The following is a 17,639-nucleotide window of genomic DNA, read 5'->3' as shown; positions in this document are numbered from 1 at the left end:
GCAGTAGTCCAGACACAGTGGCTCACACCTGTAATCCCAGCACTTTGAAAGGCCAAGACAGGTAGATTTGAGACCAGGAGTTCAAGACCAGCCTGTCCAACATGGCAAAACCCCGTATCTACTAAAAATACAAAAGTTAGCCAGGCATGGTGGCACTTACCTGTAGTCCCAGCTACTTGGGAGACTGAGGCACAAGAATTGCCTGAACCCGGAAGACAGAGGTTGCAGTGAGCCAAGATCACACCACTGCACTCCAGCCGAGGTGACAGAGCAAGACTGTCTCAAAAAAAAATAAAAATGTGCAGTATATATTATAGTTACAAAAACAACAACTTAAAAAATAATACAAGCAAGTACAGTTCAAAAGTCAGTAGAGAAGTTAATATACTAAAATTGAACACTAAGAAAAATTCAAGCAACACAAAACAGGAAAAGAAAGGAGGAGCAGGAATTTTTTAAAAAATGGAACAGATACAGGCCAGGCACGGTGGCTCACGCCTGTAATCCTAGCACTTTGGGAGGCCGAGGCGGGTGGATCACCTGAGGTCAGGAGTTCAAGACAAGCCTGACCAACATGGAGAAACCACGCCTCTACTTTTAAAAAAAAAACACACACACACACAAAAATTAGCTGGACAGAGTGGCACATGCCTGTAATCCCAGCTACTTGGGAGGCTGAGGCAGGAGAATCGCTTGAACCCAGGAGGCAGAGGCTGCAGTGAGCTGAGATCACGCCATTGCACTCCAGCCTGGGCAACAAGAGTGAAACTCCGTCTCAAAAAAAAAAAAAAAGAAAAGAAAAGAAAAGAAAGAGAAATGGAACAGATATAAAACAAAATGATAGACCTAAATCCAAATATATTAGTGAATACATTAAATGTAAAGGAGCTGAACTGCTGAACCTTCCACTTAAAAGGCAAAGGTTGTCAAAAATCAGAACCCAACCATGTGCTGCTTATAAGAGGACTACTATAAATATAAAAACAAAGTTAGAAAATTATAGAATGTAAAAGGATATAGTATGCAAATAAAAAACAAAAGAAACCCATGTGGTTATATAATATCAATAAAATGGACATGAAAACAAAGTGGAAGAAGGACATGGTGAGAAGAATTATTGAGGAACTTTCTGTGTTGATAGAACTGTTTGACATCTTAGTGGATGGTACTCACACAGATGTATGCATTTGTCAGTTTATCAGATTGTACTGTGAAGATCTTTGCTTTTCTCTGTATGAGTTTTACCTTACGAATTTGAAGGAAGAAGGAAAACACGACCCTGTAAAGAACATTGCCAATATAAGTACATCAAAAATGAAAGCTAACACCATAACCTTTATTCCGTCTGTGCACTTCTGTCTCATTTTCTCTTGTGCTGTTGAAGTCAACCCAACACTTTATCTCTTTTTTACTCAGTAGTATAGTTTTCTTTTCTGTGGTGCTTTCTTGCTTACAACCTTTATTTTTGTTTTCTTCTCTCTAAAACTTAATGTCTCCTTTATTGGAAGTTAGTAGGCTTTCACCTCAGAGGCAGGGGTTTCTCACAAAGACTGGTAACAGTTTCTGTGTATGGACAGCGAGGTCTGACACTTAGTTTGACAGCTCCCCACACTCATGCAGTTCTTACTCATTTGTTCACCAATTTTTGATAACCTATAGCATGTCAGATGCTAGGCCCTGAGATAAAATGGCGTGCCCAGCAGACATGCTGACATCCCTCATGGAGCTTACAGTCACAACTTCACTTTCTTTGGTAAAACTCAAATTAATACAAAACTTTAAAAGCCAAAAGGTCAAACTCATTGGATAGGGAGTTCCAGAATCCATAGTTGTGTATGTGGTTTATGTATGTGCACCAAATGCTCGTCTGTGATCATTCCTGCCTGTGTTCAGGGGTAAACCACCATTAACAACAGGATGCAGATACAGTGTCATCAGGTCATAAGTAGGGGTCAGGCTTCAGAGTCAGGGTGTAAGACAAAAATTAAGTATAGGCAAAATTCTTGTCATTAAACATTGGCATCATATTCAGTGGGTGAGATGCTCACACAGGACGTGTGCCCAAGAACCGAGGTTGACTGGGGAAAGAACTTCGCAGCCTCCGTCTCACACTCATCGAAACAGCTCACCGAATCACGCTTGTTGTTCGGATGGTTATTCCTCTCCCTTCTCTTTCCTCCCTGTTGTGTGTCACGGGCGTGGAGGCCAGGGTGATGAATGGGAAGAAGCTGTGTATACAGGGTTAGATTCATGTAAATGAAATGAGATCTGTACCCAGCATTTGGGAATTGCCACATGCATGGAGATATCAAAAAAGCAAGTCTCAAACTCATCCAAGTAGTGAATGTAAATGTGTACTCATTTCTGAAGGACAATCAGTGTTCACATTCCAGGGTTTTCTTTATGACACCCAAATGCAGCCACTTCTCTGGAGAACTATGTATAGCATTATTTTTATCTCCGTGATAGTTAGGGAAGCCAAAGTTTAAAGGACTGTTGAACAAATGAATTTGGGAATTATAACACTGAGTTCAATTAAAAAGCCTTTTGAGCTGAAACAATTGTTTATAGCACCATATTTAAGTCCTATAAAACTGTATTCTAAACTATCTTCTGAGAGACATTTCAGTGTTACGTTGAAAGTTTTTGCCTTTGGTAATTACTGGTTCATTTGCTTTAAAGCAGCATGTCATTTTCTTTGGCTTAAGAGAAAGATTACTTTTTGTGCAGGGATAATGGGCTTGTAAGTCTAGTGTAAAACGTATTTAACCGATTCTCCCAATTTTCTTTATTTTCCCTCCTCTGCAGTTTCGTGCCTTAGCACCAATGTACTATCGAGGGTCGGCTGCAGCTATAATTGTTTATGATATCACAAAAGAAGTAAGACTATATAGCTTTCTTTAGATTGTTTTGAAAACTCTCTTTTGGTTGGTTAGATCTCCAGTTGCTCTCCTTTTTTTGTGTTACAGGAGACATTTTCAACATTAAAGAATTGGGTGAAAGAGCTTCGACAGCATGGCCCACCTAATATTGTAGTTGCCATTGCAGGAAATAAGTGTGATCTTATCGATGTAAGGTAAGTGATTAGAGCAAGAGATTACAATACCTATTATGTGTTCCTTTTCTTAATGAGCAATATCCAGAATAAGAGTCTTGCTTTTATTTTGTCTCTGACATTGAAAAATTCCTTTTGGTTATGTGGTTGGAGTCCTAAAGTTTCAAACTAAAATTAAGATTTCAGGCATTTGGAGCTAATTATATTATATATATAGACAGGTGTGCAATTTACGGAAATACTGGTTGCTTTGCACCCGACATTATCTGAGATCAGAGCAGCCCCCAGGCTCCCATGACTTAGAATACTTGAACGCAGAAAGCATATTTATTGGCAGTTTCTCTGGGCCACTTCCATCATTCCCAGAGCAAGGGCTTTTTGAGAATTGTGGCTGGAGAAAAAACCCTGCCAACCCTAATCATTCCATTAGCTACATTACTAGTGGTACCGAGTTTTGTTTCATTTTGTTTGTTTACCCATGGATGTGAGGTAGTCAGGAAGACCGTGTCTCAGGGCCCAGCCAGCAGCCATTTAGGTCATCCTTTGTCCTCATAAATCTGGTTAACTACTGGGTAGGTGGGGGTACAACTAAGATCTTTGTGGGTAGAATTTCTGATACGTAGTTGTTGCCTTTCAGAGAAGTCATGGAGAGAGATGCAAAGGACTACGCCGACTCTATTCATGCAATTTTTGTAGAGACCAGCGCAAAAAACGCGATAAACATAAATGAACTCTTTATAGAAATTAGTGAGTATCTCTGTGCCTTATCCATTTCCTCTGTAAAAGCAACTTAACACAGAATGATCTTCCTAGTTAGAATTCCCATCTTACTTAGAGCAGTCTAGTCTCTGATACTGCGATCAGTGAAACGAGATTGGAGAAGGTAAGAGTAATGGCCGGTTTTCATATCATGTTACAGTTGCTGAAGAGCTGTTGCCCTTCTGGAAAGAATGTTGCTACTGAATAAATAATGCACAGGGTATTGAGGTCATGAAAGCAGTCCCATTTCTTTCTCTATTTACATTTTTTTAAATTTTTTCCATTAGTCGTCCAAGGTCATTGAAAATGAACAAAATGAATAAAGGAAAATGAAATGCAAGTATACTTGCACTGTAAGAAAACCCTCAAAAATAATACTAGACAAGTGAAAGGCAAGACCTGTTTTCCCTCTTTCCCTTCCCTTTCCAGAAGTGTTAATATGATGATACTAGACAGGAGAGGGGCTGCTGCATGCCTTTGGGATCCTCTGAAGATTGTATCTATGTTTATTCATTTCATTCAAATTCATCAAAATATTTATTGGGAGCTGTTCCAGGCTCAGGGGAAATAGCCATGAAGAAGATAGACGCAGCCCCTGCTCTCCTGGAGTGCACATTCTACAGAGGGAAACAGACAGTGAACACCAAATAAATAGGATCATTTCAGATCATAATAACTGATACGAAGAAAATAATTTAGGATGAAGCGAAGGAATGTCTGCAAGCAATCAGGGAAGGCCTCTCTAAGGAGATGCTATCAGAGCTGAGGTCCAAGGGAGCAGGCCCTGCAGAGGTATGGGGAGTCACATGAACTGAACATGTCAGACTTCCAGGTGGAGAAAAGCAGAACGCCGTGAGAGCAGGGTGGATGTAGCGTTAAGATCCACCATGTGGTTGAGAGCCAAGGGGACTGAAGCAGAGTGGGTCCTTTGCCATTGGGTCAAGGAGGGGCATGCACTCCAGAGCCCACCAAGGCCAGGCAAGGATGACCCATGAGCAGAGCAGGCCCAGGTGAAGCCCTGGGAACCCCACTAAGGCCAGGCCCAGCTCTATCAGCTGGGACCACACTGGAATGTGGGCCCCTGGTTGGTAAGGTTCTTTTCACATTTTTTTTACGTGTCCCATTGTTTAGATCTGGCCAATCATTTAAGTATTTTCAGAGTCCTTTGCAGGCCTAAGGAGCCCATCTGCTGCCAGATATGGCCAGTGAACTACTTACTGCACCCTCTAGGGCAGCGCCTTCATTTCAGTGTTAAAAAGTCATGATGTCCCTGGGCATGGTGGTTGTCACTTATAATCCCAGCTACTCCAGAGGCTGAGGCAGGAGGATCACTTGAGGTCAGGAGTTTAAGACCACCCTGGGCAACAGTATAACCCTATGTCTTAAAAAATAATAAAATAAAAATACTAGGGCATTGTAGCATGCACCTGTAGTCCCAGCCACTTGGGAAGCCGAGGTGGGAGGATGGCTTGAGCCCAGGAATTTGAGGCTGCAATAAGCCATTGATTGCACCACTGCACTCCAGCTTAGGTGACAGAGCAAAACCCTCTCTCCTAAAAAAACAAAAATCATGTTTATTGTTGTCCTAGATGTAAATAGCAGGTACCCAGATGAATTTTTGAAAGGCAACATAAAACCAGTTGGGAATTTTTCACAGCTCAAGCTAAAATACCTAAGTGTGTGGTGTCATGAGTATGTTAAAATTACCGCTATCTTTTTGTGTTCTTTACTTTAGTGGTATTAAAAACAGGAAGGTAGGCCAGACATGGTGGCTCACACCTGTAATCCCAGCACTTCGGGAAGCCAACGTGGGTGGATTACCTGAGGTCAGGAGTTCGAGACCAGCCTGGCCAACATGGTGAAAACCCATCTCTACTAAAAATACAAAATTAGCTAGGTGTGGTGGTGCATGCCTGTAATCCCAGCTACTTGGGAGGCTGCGGCAGGAGAATCGCTTGAACCTAGGGGGTGGAGATTGCAGTGAGCCAAGATCACGCCATTGCACTCCAGCCTGGGCAACAAAAGCAAGACTCCATCTCCAAAAAAAAAAAAAAAAAAAAAAAAAAAGAAGGTAGTAGTAAACCAACAATGAAATTCTTATATAAAAACTAGTATGTACATATTCATTTTAACTGTGAAAAATAAAACCTATATGTTCACAAAGATTAGAAAAATTGAGAGACATGTACATAGACTTTATTGTCCACTGGTTTAGTAAAACTGCATGAGCACAGTGCCTGGCACACTGACTTTGTATTGAAGTGTAGTAGACATACAGAAATGTGCACATATCAGAAGTACAAAGCTCAGTGAATTTTCACAAACTGAATATACTCCAGTGCTTGGCACTCTGGTTGGGACATGGCCATTCCTACACCCAAGGGTAACCGTCCTGATACTAATTCTCAGATTGGTTTATCTGGTTTTGTTTTACATATATTTTGTACTTTCTATTTTTAAAAACATACTCTGTTTCCTCTGTGTATCTGGCTTCTTTCATTCTGCATTACATTTTTAGACCATCCATGTCATTGCATCTAGCTGTGAATGATCCATTCTCATGACTGGTTTGTGCGTGTCAGTGTCCAAGTTGTGGGGATAAGGGGGCAGTGAAGAATACCCACAATATAATTATCCATTCTGCTGTTGCTAGACATTTGGGTAGCTGTTTCCAATTTAGAGTTATTACAAACAGTACTGCTCTAAACATTCTGATCATATTCTTTGGTGAACATCTGTACACATTTTTGTTAGGTGTATTTATACCCACAAGAAAAATTGCTGGTCGTTGAGTATGCATGCATTCAGTACAGCTTTACCGCCAACCAGTTTTCAAAGTGGTAGTTGTACTAGTTGACACCCACACCAGTAGTGTATGAGAAGTCCGGTCACTTTCTGTCTCTGGTGGGTAGGCAGTGATCTCCATTTTCATGACAGTTAATGAAGTTGAGCACATTTCCGAATATTGATTTACATTTGTCATATCTACATATCCTCCTTTGTGAAGGGCCTGTTAAGTCTTTTGCCTGTTTTCCTGTTGGGTTACCTGCCTTCTTCTTAATGTTTTATAGTTCTTTATTTTGGAGATGAGTCACTTATTGACTATGTATATTGGAAATATCTTCTAATGTATGGCTTGCCTTTGTTTTCTTAGTCAACTCCTTCAATGGATTGAAGTTTTTAATCTTCATATAATCTAATTGATCCTTGTTTTCCTTTGTGTTTAGCTGCTTTCGGTTTTTTGGTTGCTGTTTTAGAAATCATTACCTAATCCCAGCTCATGAAAATAGTCTCCTCTTCTTTCTTTTAAAAATATTATTTGTTTAACAATTTTTTGATGTCATACTTCACAGATGTCTCTTAGATACCAGCTATATTTCAATATCCATTTATTGAGAATAATGACAAGAAGCTTGGGTAAAACTTTTAAACGAATTTGTAGTATATTCACAGCGGTGTCTAGTCATTTGAAAAGTAGTTACAAGACACTGGGAGATACTTTCTTAATATGGAAACCATGCTGTGTACTCCCCACACAGATCTGCAGACAGCTCAAAGTGGTGGAGGCTCAAGGCTTGACAGAACCTGAAAGTCAGTGGAGAGGCCATCTTAGCCTTGTTAATGCCAAAAAATGTGCATGTCCATTTATTCCATGTTTATAAAATACTTCTGTGTCAGGTATTGTGCTGATAAGGTACTGGAAACATAAAGATGGGCAAATAGGATCTCTTGCCTAGAAGAGCTTAGGATCTAATGCGAGGGAGATAGTCATGTAAACAGATATGAGATATGTGTTGTAACCTATTTCTGGTGTCCTGATTGATTGTAGTGTCTGAGATGTTAGAGAGTAAGGAAGTGGGAGAATGTCAGGAAAGCCTTTGTACAAGAAGCAACCCTTGAGTTATCAGCCAGGTAGGTAGGTAGGTGATTTAAGGATTCTCTCGAAATTGGCATTATGCTTCACGGAGCAGTGAAGTGAAACCTGTTCATTGTCATGCATTGTTGGTAGGAGAATGTAGTGGCACAGCCTCTTCAGAGAGTAATTTGGCAGCATCTGTCAAAATGTAAATTGCACATTCTTCCTGCGTTTACGCTGGATAGACACTGGAATACAACGTATGTGTCAGACAAACGCCCAGGAGTAGAATGCCGTGACCTGGCTCTTCTGCTCCTGGCATTAATCCTGCATATACACTCGTAAGCTGACAGAGATGCTTCTTGCATCTTTGTTAATAACATCAAAATGTTGGAAACAAACTAAACATCCATCAGTAGAGAAATGGTTAAATGAATGGTGGTCCATCTGCAAATGCAGTATTGTAGAGCTGTTAAAAAGAAGGCAGCAGGCCAGGCACAGTGGCTCACACCAGTAATCCCAGCACTTTGGGAGGCTAAGGCAGGCAGATTGCTTGAAGTCAGGAGTTCGAGACCAGCCTGGCCAACATGGCAAAACCCCGTCTCTACTAAAAATATAAAAATTAGCCGGGCATGGTGGTACATGCCTGTAGTGCCAGCTACTTGGGAGGCTGAGGTGGGAGAATCGCTTGAACCTAGGAAGCTTAGACTGCAGTGAGCCAGATTATGCCACTACACTCCAGCCTAGGTGACAGAGCAGGTAAGCCTGTCTCAAAAAAAAAAAAGTAGGCAGCTCTTTCTCCATGTACTATGATGCCACAATCCCCAGGATGTGTTGAGTCCAAAGTATCATGGTGGAGAATGGTGCCTATGGTTTGCTTTATTTCTTGCCCCATTTGGCCTTGGAAAGGGGAGATGGGTAGGGATGTAGGTGTGCCTGAGTGTTTGTGCATATATGTCTCTGGAAGCCTGTACGAGAAATGGGCCACAGTGGTGGCCTTGTTATGAGACAGAGGGACAGCCATGTTCTGATTGAACTTTTTAAAAATAAATCGTATGTATTACCTACTCAAAACAAAATGTTTTTAATGTGTGGCTTTTTTTAATCAAAAAGCTTTTATTAAGTGCTGTGTGATATCCTTGTTTGGATCCTGGGGCAGAAACACGACATGCGGAAAAACTGATGCTATCTGAAAAAAGTCTGGAGTTAATAGTGATGTGGCAATGTTGAACTCTTCATTTTGACAAATGTCCCATGGTAATATGTCAGCACTGGGGGAAACTGGGTGGGAGGTACCCAGGAGCTCTATCATCTTTGCGACTTTTCTATAAATCTAAAATTATTTGAGTATAAAAAGTTTATTAAACTTTTTTTTTTTTTTTTTTAACTTCAGTGAAACCTGTCAAATTGCATCAGCAAAATTGTTGTGTCTGAGAAAGTTAAAGCTCACTCCCTTCCCTCTTCTCATCTTGGTTTAGGTCGAAGAATTCCATCCACTGACGCCAACCCGCCATCTGGCGGTAAGGGCTTCAAACTCCGAAGACAGCCTTCAGAGCCAAAGCGGAGCTGCTGCTGACCGAACCTCAGCCCCTCAGACTTGATGATGAAGTAGGTGGTCCTGAAAGTTAACAGGAGGACTGGGGTCCCTACCACCAGTTTTCACCTAGCCAGTCTTGAGTCTTCTCCGTACAAAAAGGATTCACAGAAATTGACCAGTTCTGTTCTCCAGAGACTGCAGCAATGATATTTTAGTCTGTGAACTTCTATTATGTAAAGAATCTCTAATGTACAAAGGGACTACATCGTTGGCTTTTGACCTTGCTGAAAAGGAACATATAACTTTATGGATGGTAGGATTAAGTTGTTGAGTAGTTTTGTAATCAAGATTTTTTGTAACATTTGTAAAGGGAAAATTAGCACTTTCGTGGTTCTTAAGGGAAAAAAAAGACCTTGTGGAGATTATAATTTTCTTCGTTTCTGTTACCACTGTTAGAGGGAGTTGTATCATTTAAAATATAGTGGGATAGTTTAAGTGGAGGGAGGACAATTATTATCTGAAGCTAAAATGGGTTATTTATAGGACTGATAGAAATGATTTCATTTCTGCCATCTCTAAAGCACTTTTCATTGAACATGTTAGCCTAGGATACGTACAGTAAATTAACAATGATAGCAGCAGATGCCTAGCTCACCCTGGGTTTCCTTCTGACCTTGTCATGGTGTGTGCCACCAAACACGTTATTGGCACCTTTTTAAATAAGCTCTCATGATCAAGATGGTGATGGTAGAGAAGCTGCCCAGAATAAATTGAATTTCATATGTTCTGAACTGACTAGCAATGGTTTAAAAAGAAAGAAAAGAGGAAGTGAAGAAGGTGGTGTAAATGCTGTCAATTATTTTTTAACCCAAGTATTTTGGTGGGGAAAAGCAAGTATCTGTTGCTTAGCATATGTAAAGTTGTAGTCTATATTTATGAGGCCATTGCTTAAAGATTATAAATTATGTAAATACATTAATAAACTCTAAGTTTCATTTGACATTCCATTGAATCTTGCACCCAGTCTTGCATATGCCTGCCCAGTTTTCAGCCTGTTAACGGGAGACTCAGGCACATTGGTATTGTATAAAGGTATACAGTCTTTAAAGGTTACAGTCTGCCTTCCCTTCTACCCACCCGCCTTCCACCAGATCCCATCTGGAAATGGTAATAAGGACATATGCCACTTTGACAAATCTGACTAGTCCTTACTAGCCTGAGGGTCAAAGATGAAGCTCCAACCCCAAGTCATTTACCTGGTCTTGGTAATAAGTTTCTTTTAGCTTGTACAGCATCCTCAGACCAACTGAGGAGCTTTCCTTGTTAACAATTTAGCTTATCTTTTTGTTTCCTTTATTTTTGCCTGCCTCTGTTAGTGGTTAACACTCTTTCCCCTCAGGGAGCCTAATGAGGTTTTTAATATAATCTAAAAATAAAGCATTGAAGTGAAGTTGGTGAAAATTTGTTCCTGGTCTAATTTGGCACCCTTCCAACCTGAGTATTGTAGGGGAAGGAAATTTACAAGATTTAATAGGAAATGAAACAGCTTGAATTTCAAACTAAATTGTATTTTCAGAGCTATCCTTAAACTGAACAGCTGAAACTTTAAAAAATAATTGTTATTATTTTGTGCCCCCCACTTAATATGGATAGATTTTAATGGGAAGATTATAATTCAGATTAAGTAAAAAACAATTCCCTTTTCCCTGTTGTATATCTTAAGAATTTGGAATTTTTTTTTATCTTCTGAAATCATATAGAAAGAATGTCGTTAGTAAAAATTCTAACTTCGTTTTGTTTAAAAGACACGTGGATGCTCCATCCCCCTAGGATTTTGCTTCCTCCCCAGTGCTAAATTAGCAAGCTCCTAGAGAAGCCATGTGATTCCCAGGGCCAGGCGCTTTACAACTGAAAGTAGTTTGACTTTCTTCTGTATACATCCAGATGGATCCCAGGCATCTGGGCACCGCCCTAGTATGTCCCTAGAATTCCCACTGCTGGGCCTCTATCTCCATGACAACAAAATAAAAACAGGTTGCTTGACTCATTACCGAAGAGGCAAAGCATGTGCGACCCTTTCTGTCTTATTTTACCAAAAGATGGTGCAAATCTATGACCTTCACATTTTTTCCACCAAACCCAGCAGTGGCTGTTGGTGCTTGTATGGTATCTCGGTGCATGGGGAAAGGCAAGGTCTTCTGAGCTCATCTTAACTGGTGAGGCATCTGGATGTCTCTGATATTACTGTGATGTTTTACTGTACCAAGCCCAATGTGGGTCCATCTCATCAGCCCTTTGCTGATTTCATGATTTCTCACACTCCCTCCCATATGCAGGGTGTGATTCTGTTTTATTGTAGCCACGTTTTATTAACAGAATGAGTGATACGAAGCTTGTACTTAATGTATTTTTCGGGCCTCTTCTCTCATTTTCATCAGTCTGTCTAAGAAGTTGACTCAGCACTGTTTCTCATGTAATATCCTTTTAATGCTTAGCAACAACAATAAGAAAAAATTGCTGTCTCAGATCCGTAATCCATACTCCGTGAAAGCAGGAAAAAAATGTTTTTACTTATTTCATTTGCTTCTAAAATGCAAAGATGAATATTAAAGTCAGAAGCAGTATTTTATTTTGAGCACATTTTGGATTATTAACCTGACTAAGCAATGATCTAGTACACATTTCATATTTTCTTTATAATAATTTATTATGGAGAAGAGGCTAGATTTCAAAGGAATTGAGACATATGCCCATCTATAAACATTTTTTGGTTTTCTTACGATACAGGGCCATTTTTTAAAACTCTCAGGACTGAACAGAAGAGAAAAATTATTAATTAGCTGCTACTTTATGTTGATTCTTTTCAGAGAAATTGAAATAAGCTCTTTGCAGGTGTCCAATCCTAGAAACCAATGGTCTCCAGAACTCTCCTTTCACACAAGTGTTTTTCTGATTCTATGATAACTAATTAACTATCATCTGGTGATTAAAAGAACATAAAGTAAGATTATGATTAAGCGTCCGTCACCTGCTTGTCAGCCTCAGTCAGGATACGTTTTACACGAAGCAGCTGAAAGATTTAGTTCTTTTCAAAGTAATTTATTTTCTTGTGACCGTTTATGATGTTGTTTGAAGTGCCTGTTTCCCGTTGTGCACACACTTTCTGGATGTCTGAAAGGATCAGGACTTTTGTGTTAGAGGCTTGCCTCCTCTCTGTGGGCTGGTGTCCTTCTTGAAGTTATCAATTCCTCTTATTCTTAAATATCTAAAGGGAAAGGAAACCACCTTTAATTTCAAAACTTCTCTTTAAGTCTTGTATGTATTTCTTTTCTGTTCTCAAGGAGGAAAATTGGTCTAGGAGGCCTTCCAAATTAAACTCTGGGAAATATAGTAATGAAAATATCCTTTAGCTAACTTTCCTGTAACTGTCAAAACAAAATGTCAGTATTTGTAGGGCACTGTGTTAAAATAAGGGGTTTAGATTCCAATGACACTGCACTAATTGGCATGTCAGCCTCCAGCTCAGAATGGCATTTGCTCATGGTTACAGGCATCTTTTAGATTCTAAGAGTGAGTTACAGAATTCGTTTTGGTACTTTCACTTATTCTTTCAGAATACATCAAGGACGTGATTCATGGGCCCTTAAGAGTATAAGATATAGTTGCACAGTATGTTGCTTAAGTAGCAGATGAGCCCCCCTAAACATCCACATGTCTCTGCAGGAACCTGTGTAAGTATTGCGAAAACCCTTTTCTTCCAGGGAAAAATTACTGGAAATTCCTTAACTGAGGTATACTCGGTACTCGCTCTAGAACATTTGGGAAATGACAGCGCACAAACTCAGGCTGGCTCTCCCCTCTAACCTCACTGGGCTATAAATGTTCCTTCTAACTCTGTAATGAAAGTTAAATGACAATGACAAACTAGATAGCGAACCTGTAAAAGTCATTATTTACATTTGTTTTAAAGGGACAGTTTTACCGTTTGACTTCAAGAGATTTTCTACCTCTTAACAGTTAATATTTTTTAAAGGAAGAAATGGAATGTAGCTTCAGGGGTCAAGCTGTTAACTATATACCTGCCTCCAGTTAGCTTGGTTTATCAAAAGGATTTTTAAATGATTCAAGATGATGTTTAGGATATTTGTTTTAACTCCTACTGTGCTATGATTTTAAAAAAATAGTCTAAGAAACAAATTTATCCATGAGATAAACATTATATTTTATAGTTTTAGAAAAAAGAGCTGGGGGTGGAATTTAGCCTAGAACTTAAAGAAACAACCTCTGCCAATTTCTCTTGACAGTGGAGTTGCTTGTCTTGACTTCTAATAATAGAAATCCAGGCAATTTGATTATCCGGTTTGCAAGAAACTTTAATGGAATTCTGGGGCATTTGTCCTGTTTTATGTGCAAATGAAAGTCTAAAAAATATTAGGATATTACATTTTTCGGGAGCCTCCATTTTTTCAGTCTAAGAGAACGATAAGTGAGAGACCGATTGTGATGAAGTTTCATTAGACATAATGTGGAAAGTGAATAAATAGAACCAAGAATCTTCATATTTCTGTCTTTCAGGATTCTCTTAGCATATAGGAAAATGATTTACTTTCCAAATCTAGGACTTCCAGTAGCATAGATCAAGTTTAATTTGATGGTCTGTACCGTCACAAATAACTAATATCTGTTTTCTTTCCTTTTAGAGTATAATCAATTATTGACAGGCCAGAAAATTTTTGGCTTCAAAACAAAAGGATTCATAAGCTTAAAAAAAATAAAAATTCCCAAACCTTCCGTCTATTCCTTTTATTACGTTGAACATTTTACATAGTAAGAGTAAGATGTATCATTAGTAGATGGTGAAATTAAAACCATGGTGTCTAACAGATTTAACAAAAAATGTTTAATTTACTACAAGTTCATTTTCAGATCTGTATGGTGCCCAGTGCTCCACAAAATGCATGATAATTGCAACAACAAAATTATTTTCATGAACAAGAATTCAAGTGCCAAAGTCCTATCAGCCAATTAAAAGCCATAAGAGAGGAACAATTTTTTTTTTTTTTTTTTTTTTAGATGGAGGCTCACTCTGTCGCCCAGGCTGGTGTGCAGTGGCGCAATCTCAGCTGACTGCAACCTATGTCTCCTGGGTTCAAGCAATTCTCCTGCCTCAGCCTCCTGAGTAGCTGGGATTACAGGCGTGCACCACCACACCCAGCTAATTTTTGTAATTTTAGTAGAGACAGGGTTTCACCATGTTGGCCAGGCTGGTCTCAAACTCCTGACCTCAGGTGATCCACTCGCCTCGGCTTCCCAATGTTCTGGGATTACAGACATGAGCCACCACGCCCAACTAGTAATGATTTTTTTAAAGGGCTTTTCTTAATTGACAGTTTTAAGTTGTAGACATTAATAATCTAACAAACAAAACATGCCAGTTTTACTGATTCCAGTTTTTGCTGGATTGAGGAACTTTTCATTATTTAGGGAAACTTTTGAATGTAGTACTGTGGAGGAAATCATCCTTAAAATAGCATTTCACACATAGGGCCAATAATTTTTACTTAGAACTGAAATTGTCAAGGAAACCCCTGCAGCATGTAACGTCGTATTGTAGAAGAGCTGGGCATACCTCTTCCTCTAGGCCAGTTCAGAGGCCACTGGCGGCCCAAGTAGAGTGGGGCCCACTGGCGTGAGCAGTCCCTGTGCCCATGCCCATGGTGGTGCTTGACTTTGCTTTGGGGCTTAATCCTAGTATCATTTGGCCATTAATTTTTAATTAAGTTTATACTTGAATGATCAGTTTTACTCCTGAAAAATTTTGAAGCCAGCACTTGAATTTGTTTATATTCACTTACTTTGTATATGAACTTAGGACATTAGAGTTTGTAAAACTACCTTAACGTGGCTCATGCATCTGATGTTAGAGGGACTGGTCAGTTCATTACAGGGCGAATTATTGGCAGCTGGCTAGTCAGAGCAACTGATGGGTGGCTTTTTGTGTGTGTGTGTGAGACGGAGTCTCACTCTGTCACCCAGGCTGGAGTTCAGTGGCGCGATCTCGGCTCACTACAACCTCCGCCTCCCGGGTTCAAGCAATTCTTCTGCCTCAGCCTCCTGAACAGCTAGGATTACAGGCGCCTGCCACCACGCCTGGCTAATATTTTTTGTATTTTTAGTAGAGACAGTGGTTCCACCATGTTGGTCAGACTAGTCTGGAACTCCTGACCTCATGATCCGCCTGTATCGGCCTCCCAAAGTGCTGGGATTACAGGCATGAGTGGTGGCTCCATTTTTAAACCATTTGTTATCCTATGTAGACAGAGCTTTATTGCCCTGGAAAAGATTTTTTTTTTTTTTAACTCTCATGCAGTTCAGTCTTTTCATCATTTCACTTTGTGAGTCACTCACATAATTGTCAATCATCCCTCTGACCTTTTTAAGAATTTACATCTTACCATCTCTGATTGAAGCAGCCTTCTCGCTTTATTTCCTTTATGTTCATTTTCCTGTGGGCTCTCCCTTAGAGACACACGGCCGCAGCCACCTCCTCCACATATGTAATACGCCTTCCCCTGCGGCCTTCCGTGGCCACAGCAACAGGGGCTGCTCAACCGCTCCAGCTGGGCTTTTTTAACAAGCACTGTCAGAAATGCACAGGCCCGGGGTGGGGGATGAACAGAAGTTGATTAGTGGGCACAGAAATACAGTTAGATAGAAGGAATAGTTGGAGCATTCGATATTACAGTAGGGAGACTGCATCTAACAATAATTGATTGTGTATTTGAAAATAGCTAGAAGAATCAGAATATTCCCAGAACAAAGAAAAGATAAGCGAGGTGAAGGAAATCCCAGTTACCCTCATTCAGTCCATTACACATTCCATACAGGTCTCAAAATATCACAGGGACCTCAAAGACATGTACAGTTCTTAGTTTAACATTTTTGAAAGAAAAGAAAACCGGCCAGAGCATTAAAACAAATAAAATAAGAAACACAAAGACCAGTGTTAGGTGAAGAACTCCAGTGCTTCAGCTAGCAGCACTCCCTTACCCTGGGAACACGGCCAGTTGACAAAATGGGTTTTGGGTTTTTTGTTTTGTTTACCATTGGTAATAAGATAGTTAACATAAGTGGTCAGAACTTCGCTGAATTTGTAATAAAGCATTTGTTAAGCGTGTAGAAGTCTAAATCAAAAGTCTTGAAGAAAAACAGCTATAGCAATGAGCCTGGACATTTTTCAAAAAAAAAGAAAAAAAGAAAAAAGAAAGCTAAGCCGTCCTACCAGCAGTCTCTTGCTCCTAAGAATGTCATGCCTTTTCAAGACCTGATGCAAGGAATAAGATATTTGTGCCTTTTTATAATAGCATCTATTATGAAAGTAAAATTCAGTTGCTTACAGTTTGGCCGCTTTGTAGCACTATTATAAACAGCCCAAATTTATGGTCTTGGCCATACTGCATGACACATGGCCTGGTTACCTGTAATGGAATGCTGCAGTGGTGGTTTGCCAAGCTTCTGTGGATGTCTGAAGACTTTATTTTTGCAGTCTTAACCTTGGGCTGGACCTAAGTGTATATAAACCATATGATGTCTGTATTGTTTATAGATGCTGACAAAAGAAAACTAGACCTTTTGTTTTTTGTTGTAAGATTTTTGTTTTCATACCTATGCTCATAGGAGATAGTTTGCAAATGAAAGTTGATTTGCCATACTTTTAAATAATATTGTTTTAGCTTGAATATTCTATAATACACTTTTATAGAGTATAACATGCTAAATCACTGTTTTGTTGTAAGAAAGGTGTAAACATTTTGTTAATAAAATGCTATGTTTACAAATATATATATATTTGCCTCCCAAATGGTTTCTCTTTGTGATATTACTCATGATATGTTCTTCTTAACCAAATATTCTGAAGTCGTTTTTAAATGATCTTTGGATACTGAAATACCAGAATTTTGACAGCTGTAGTGTCTGGTGAGCAGCAAGTTATTTGTACCAAGGTATCTGAAGCTTCCCAGCTTCCCATATCCTTATCTTATACAACTCCTCCCTCTCCTTGCTCTTCAGTAGTTAAGATGGGGGTTCTAGAAGCAGGTCAGCAAGGCCACCAGTGAGCATTTAGAGGGAAGTTTGCTGCCCCTGGAAGAAAGGAACAGTGTGGTGCCCTAGATCATAGAAGAAAAGGTCTTCCCTTGTCTTCCATTATTTTGGGGATTTCATCAAAGATGCTAGTCTTTCCATCCAGTGCTGACTTGAACCCTGCACCCCCAGTACCGTTCATTGCCAGCAGAAGCACTGGCTCACACACATCCGTGTTCTCTTTGCTGTTCCTCTTAGGTAGAAGCACATTTGCCTGTACAGTGTAGTTGTGCCAAAGAGTACCTTACCTACAAGTTCAAGTGAGGGAACCAGAGAGGGCTTGAGACAAA

General features: G+C 39.7%; 1 protein-coding gene across 2 annotated transcripts in view; it reads left to right on the top strand.

Moving 5' to 3' along the window:
* RAB22A (RAB22A, member RAS oncogene family) overlaps nucleotides 1–17,049 on the top strand; it is a 60,010-nt gene extending 42,961 nt beyond the window's left edge. The window contains exons 4-7 of one of the 2 annotated variants that reach the window (XM_050745621.1): nucleotides 2,809–2,880; nucleotides 2,970–3,076; nucleotides 3,693–3,802; nucleotides 9,149–17,049. In XM_050745621.1, coding sequence (XP_050601578.1) covers nucleotides 2,809–2,880; nucleotides 2,970–3,076; nucleotides 3,693–3,802; nucleotides 9,149–9,246 — 387 coding nt within the window. In that variant the 3' untranslated portion in view covers nucleotides 9,247–17,049. The remainder of the gene's footprint in view (nucleotides 1–2,808; nucleotides 2,881–2,969; nucleotides 3,077–3,692; nucleotides 3,803–9,148) is intronic. The other variant, XM_050745622.1, reaches the window with a different exon arrangement.
* Nucleotides 17,050–17,639: the final 590 nt, after the last annotated feature.

The sequence above is a fragment of the Macaca thibetana genome, chromosome 10 (genome assembly GCF_024542745.1).
Source record: "Macaca thibetana thibetana isolate TM-01 chromosome 10, ASM2454274v1, whole genome shotgun sequence".
NCBI lineage: Eukaryota > Metazoa > Chordata > Mammalia > Primates > Cercopithecidae > Macaca > Macaca thibetana.
Note: the sequence above shows the minus strand (reverse complement) of the source record. Positions and strands in the feature narration are given on the sequence as shown.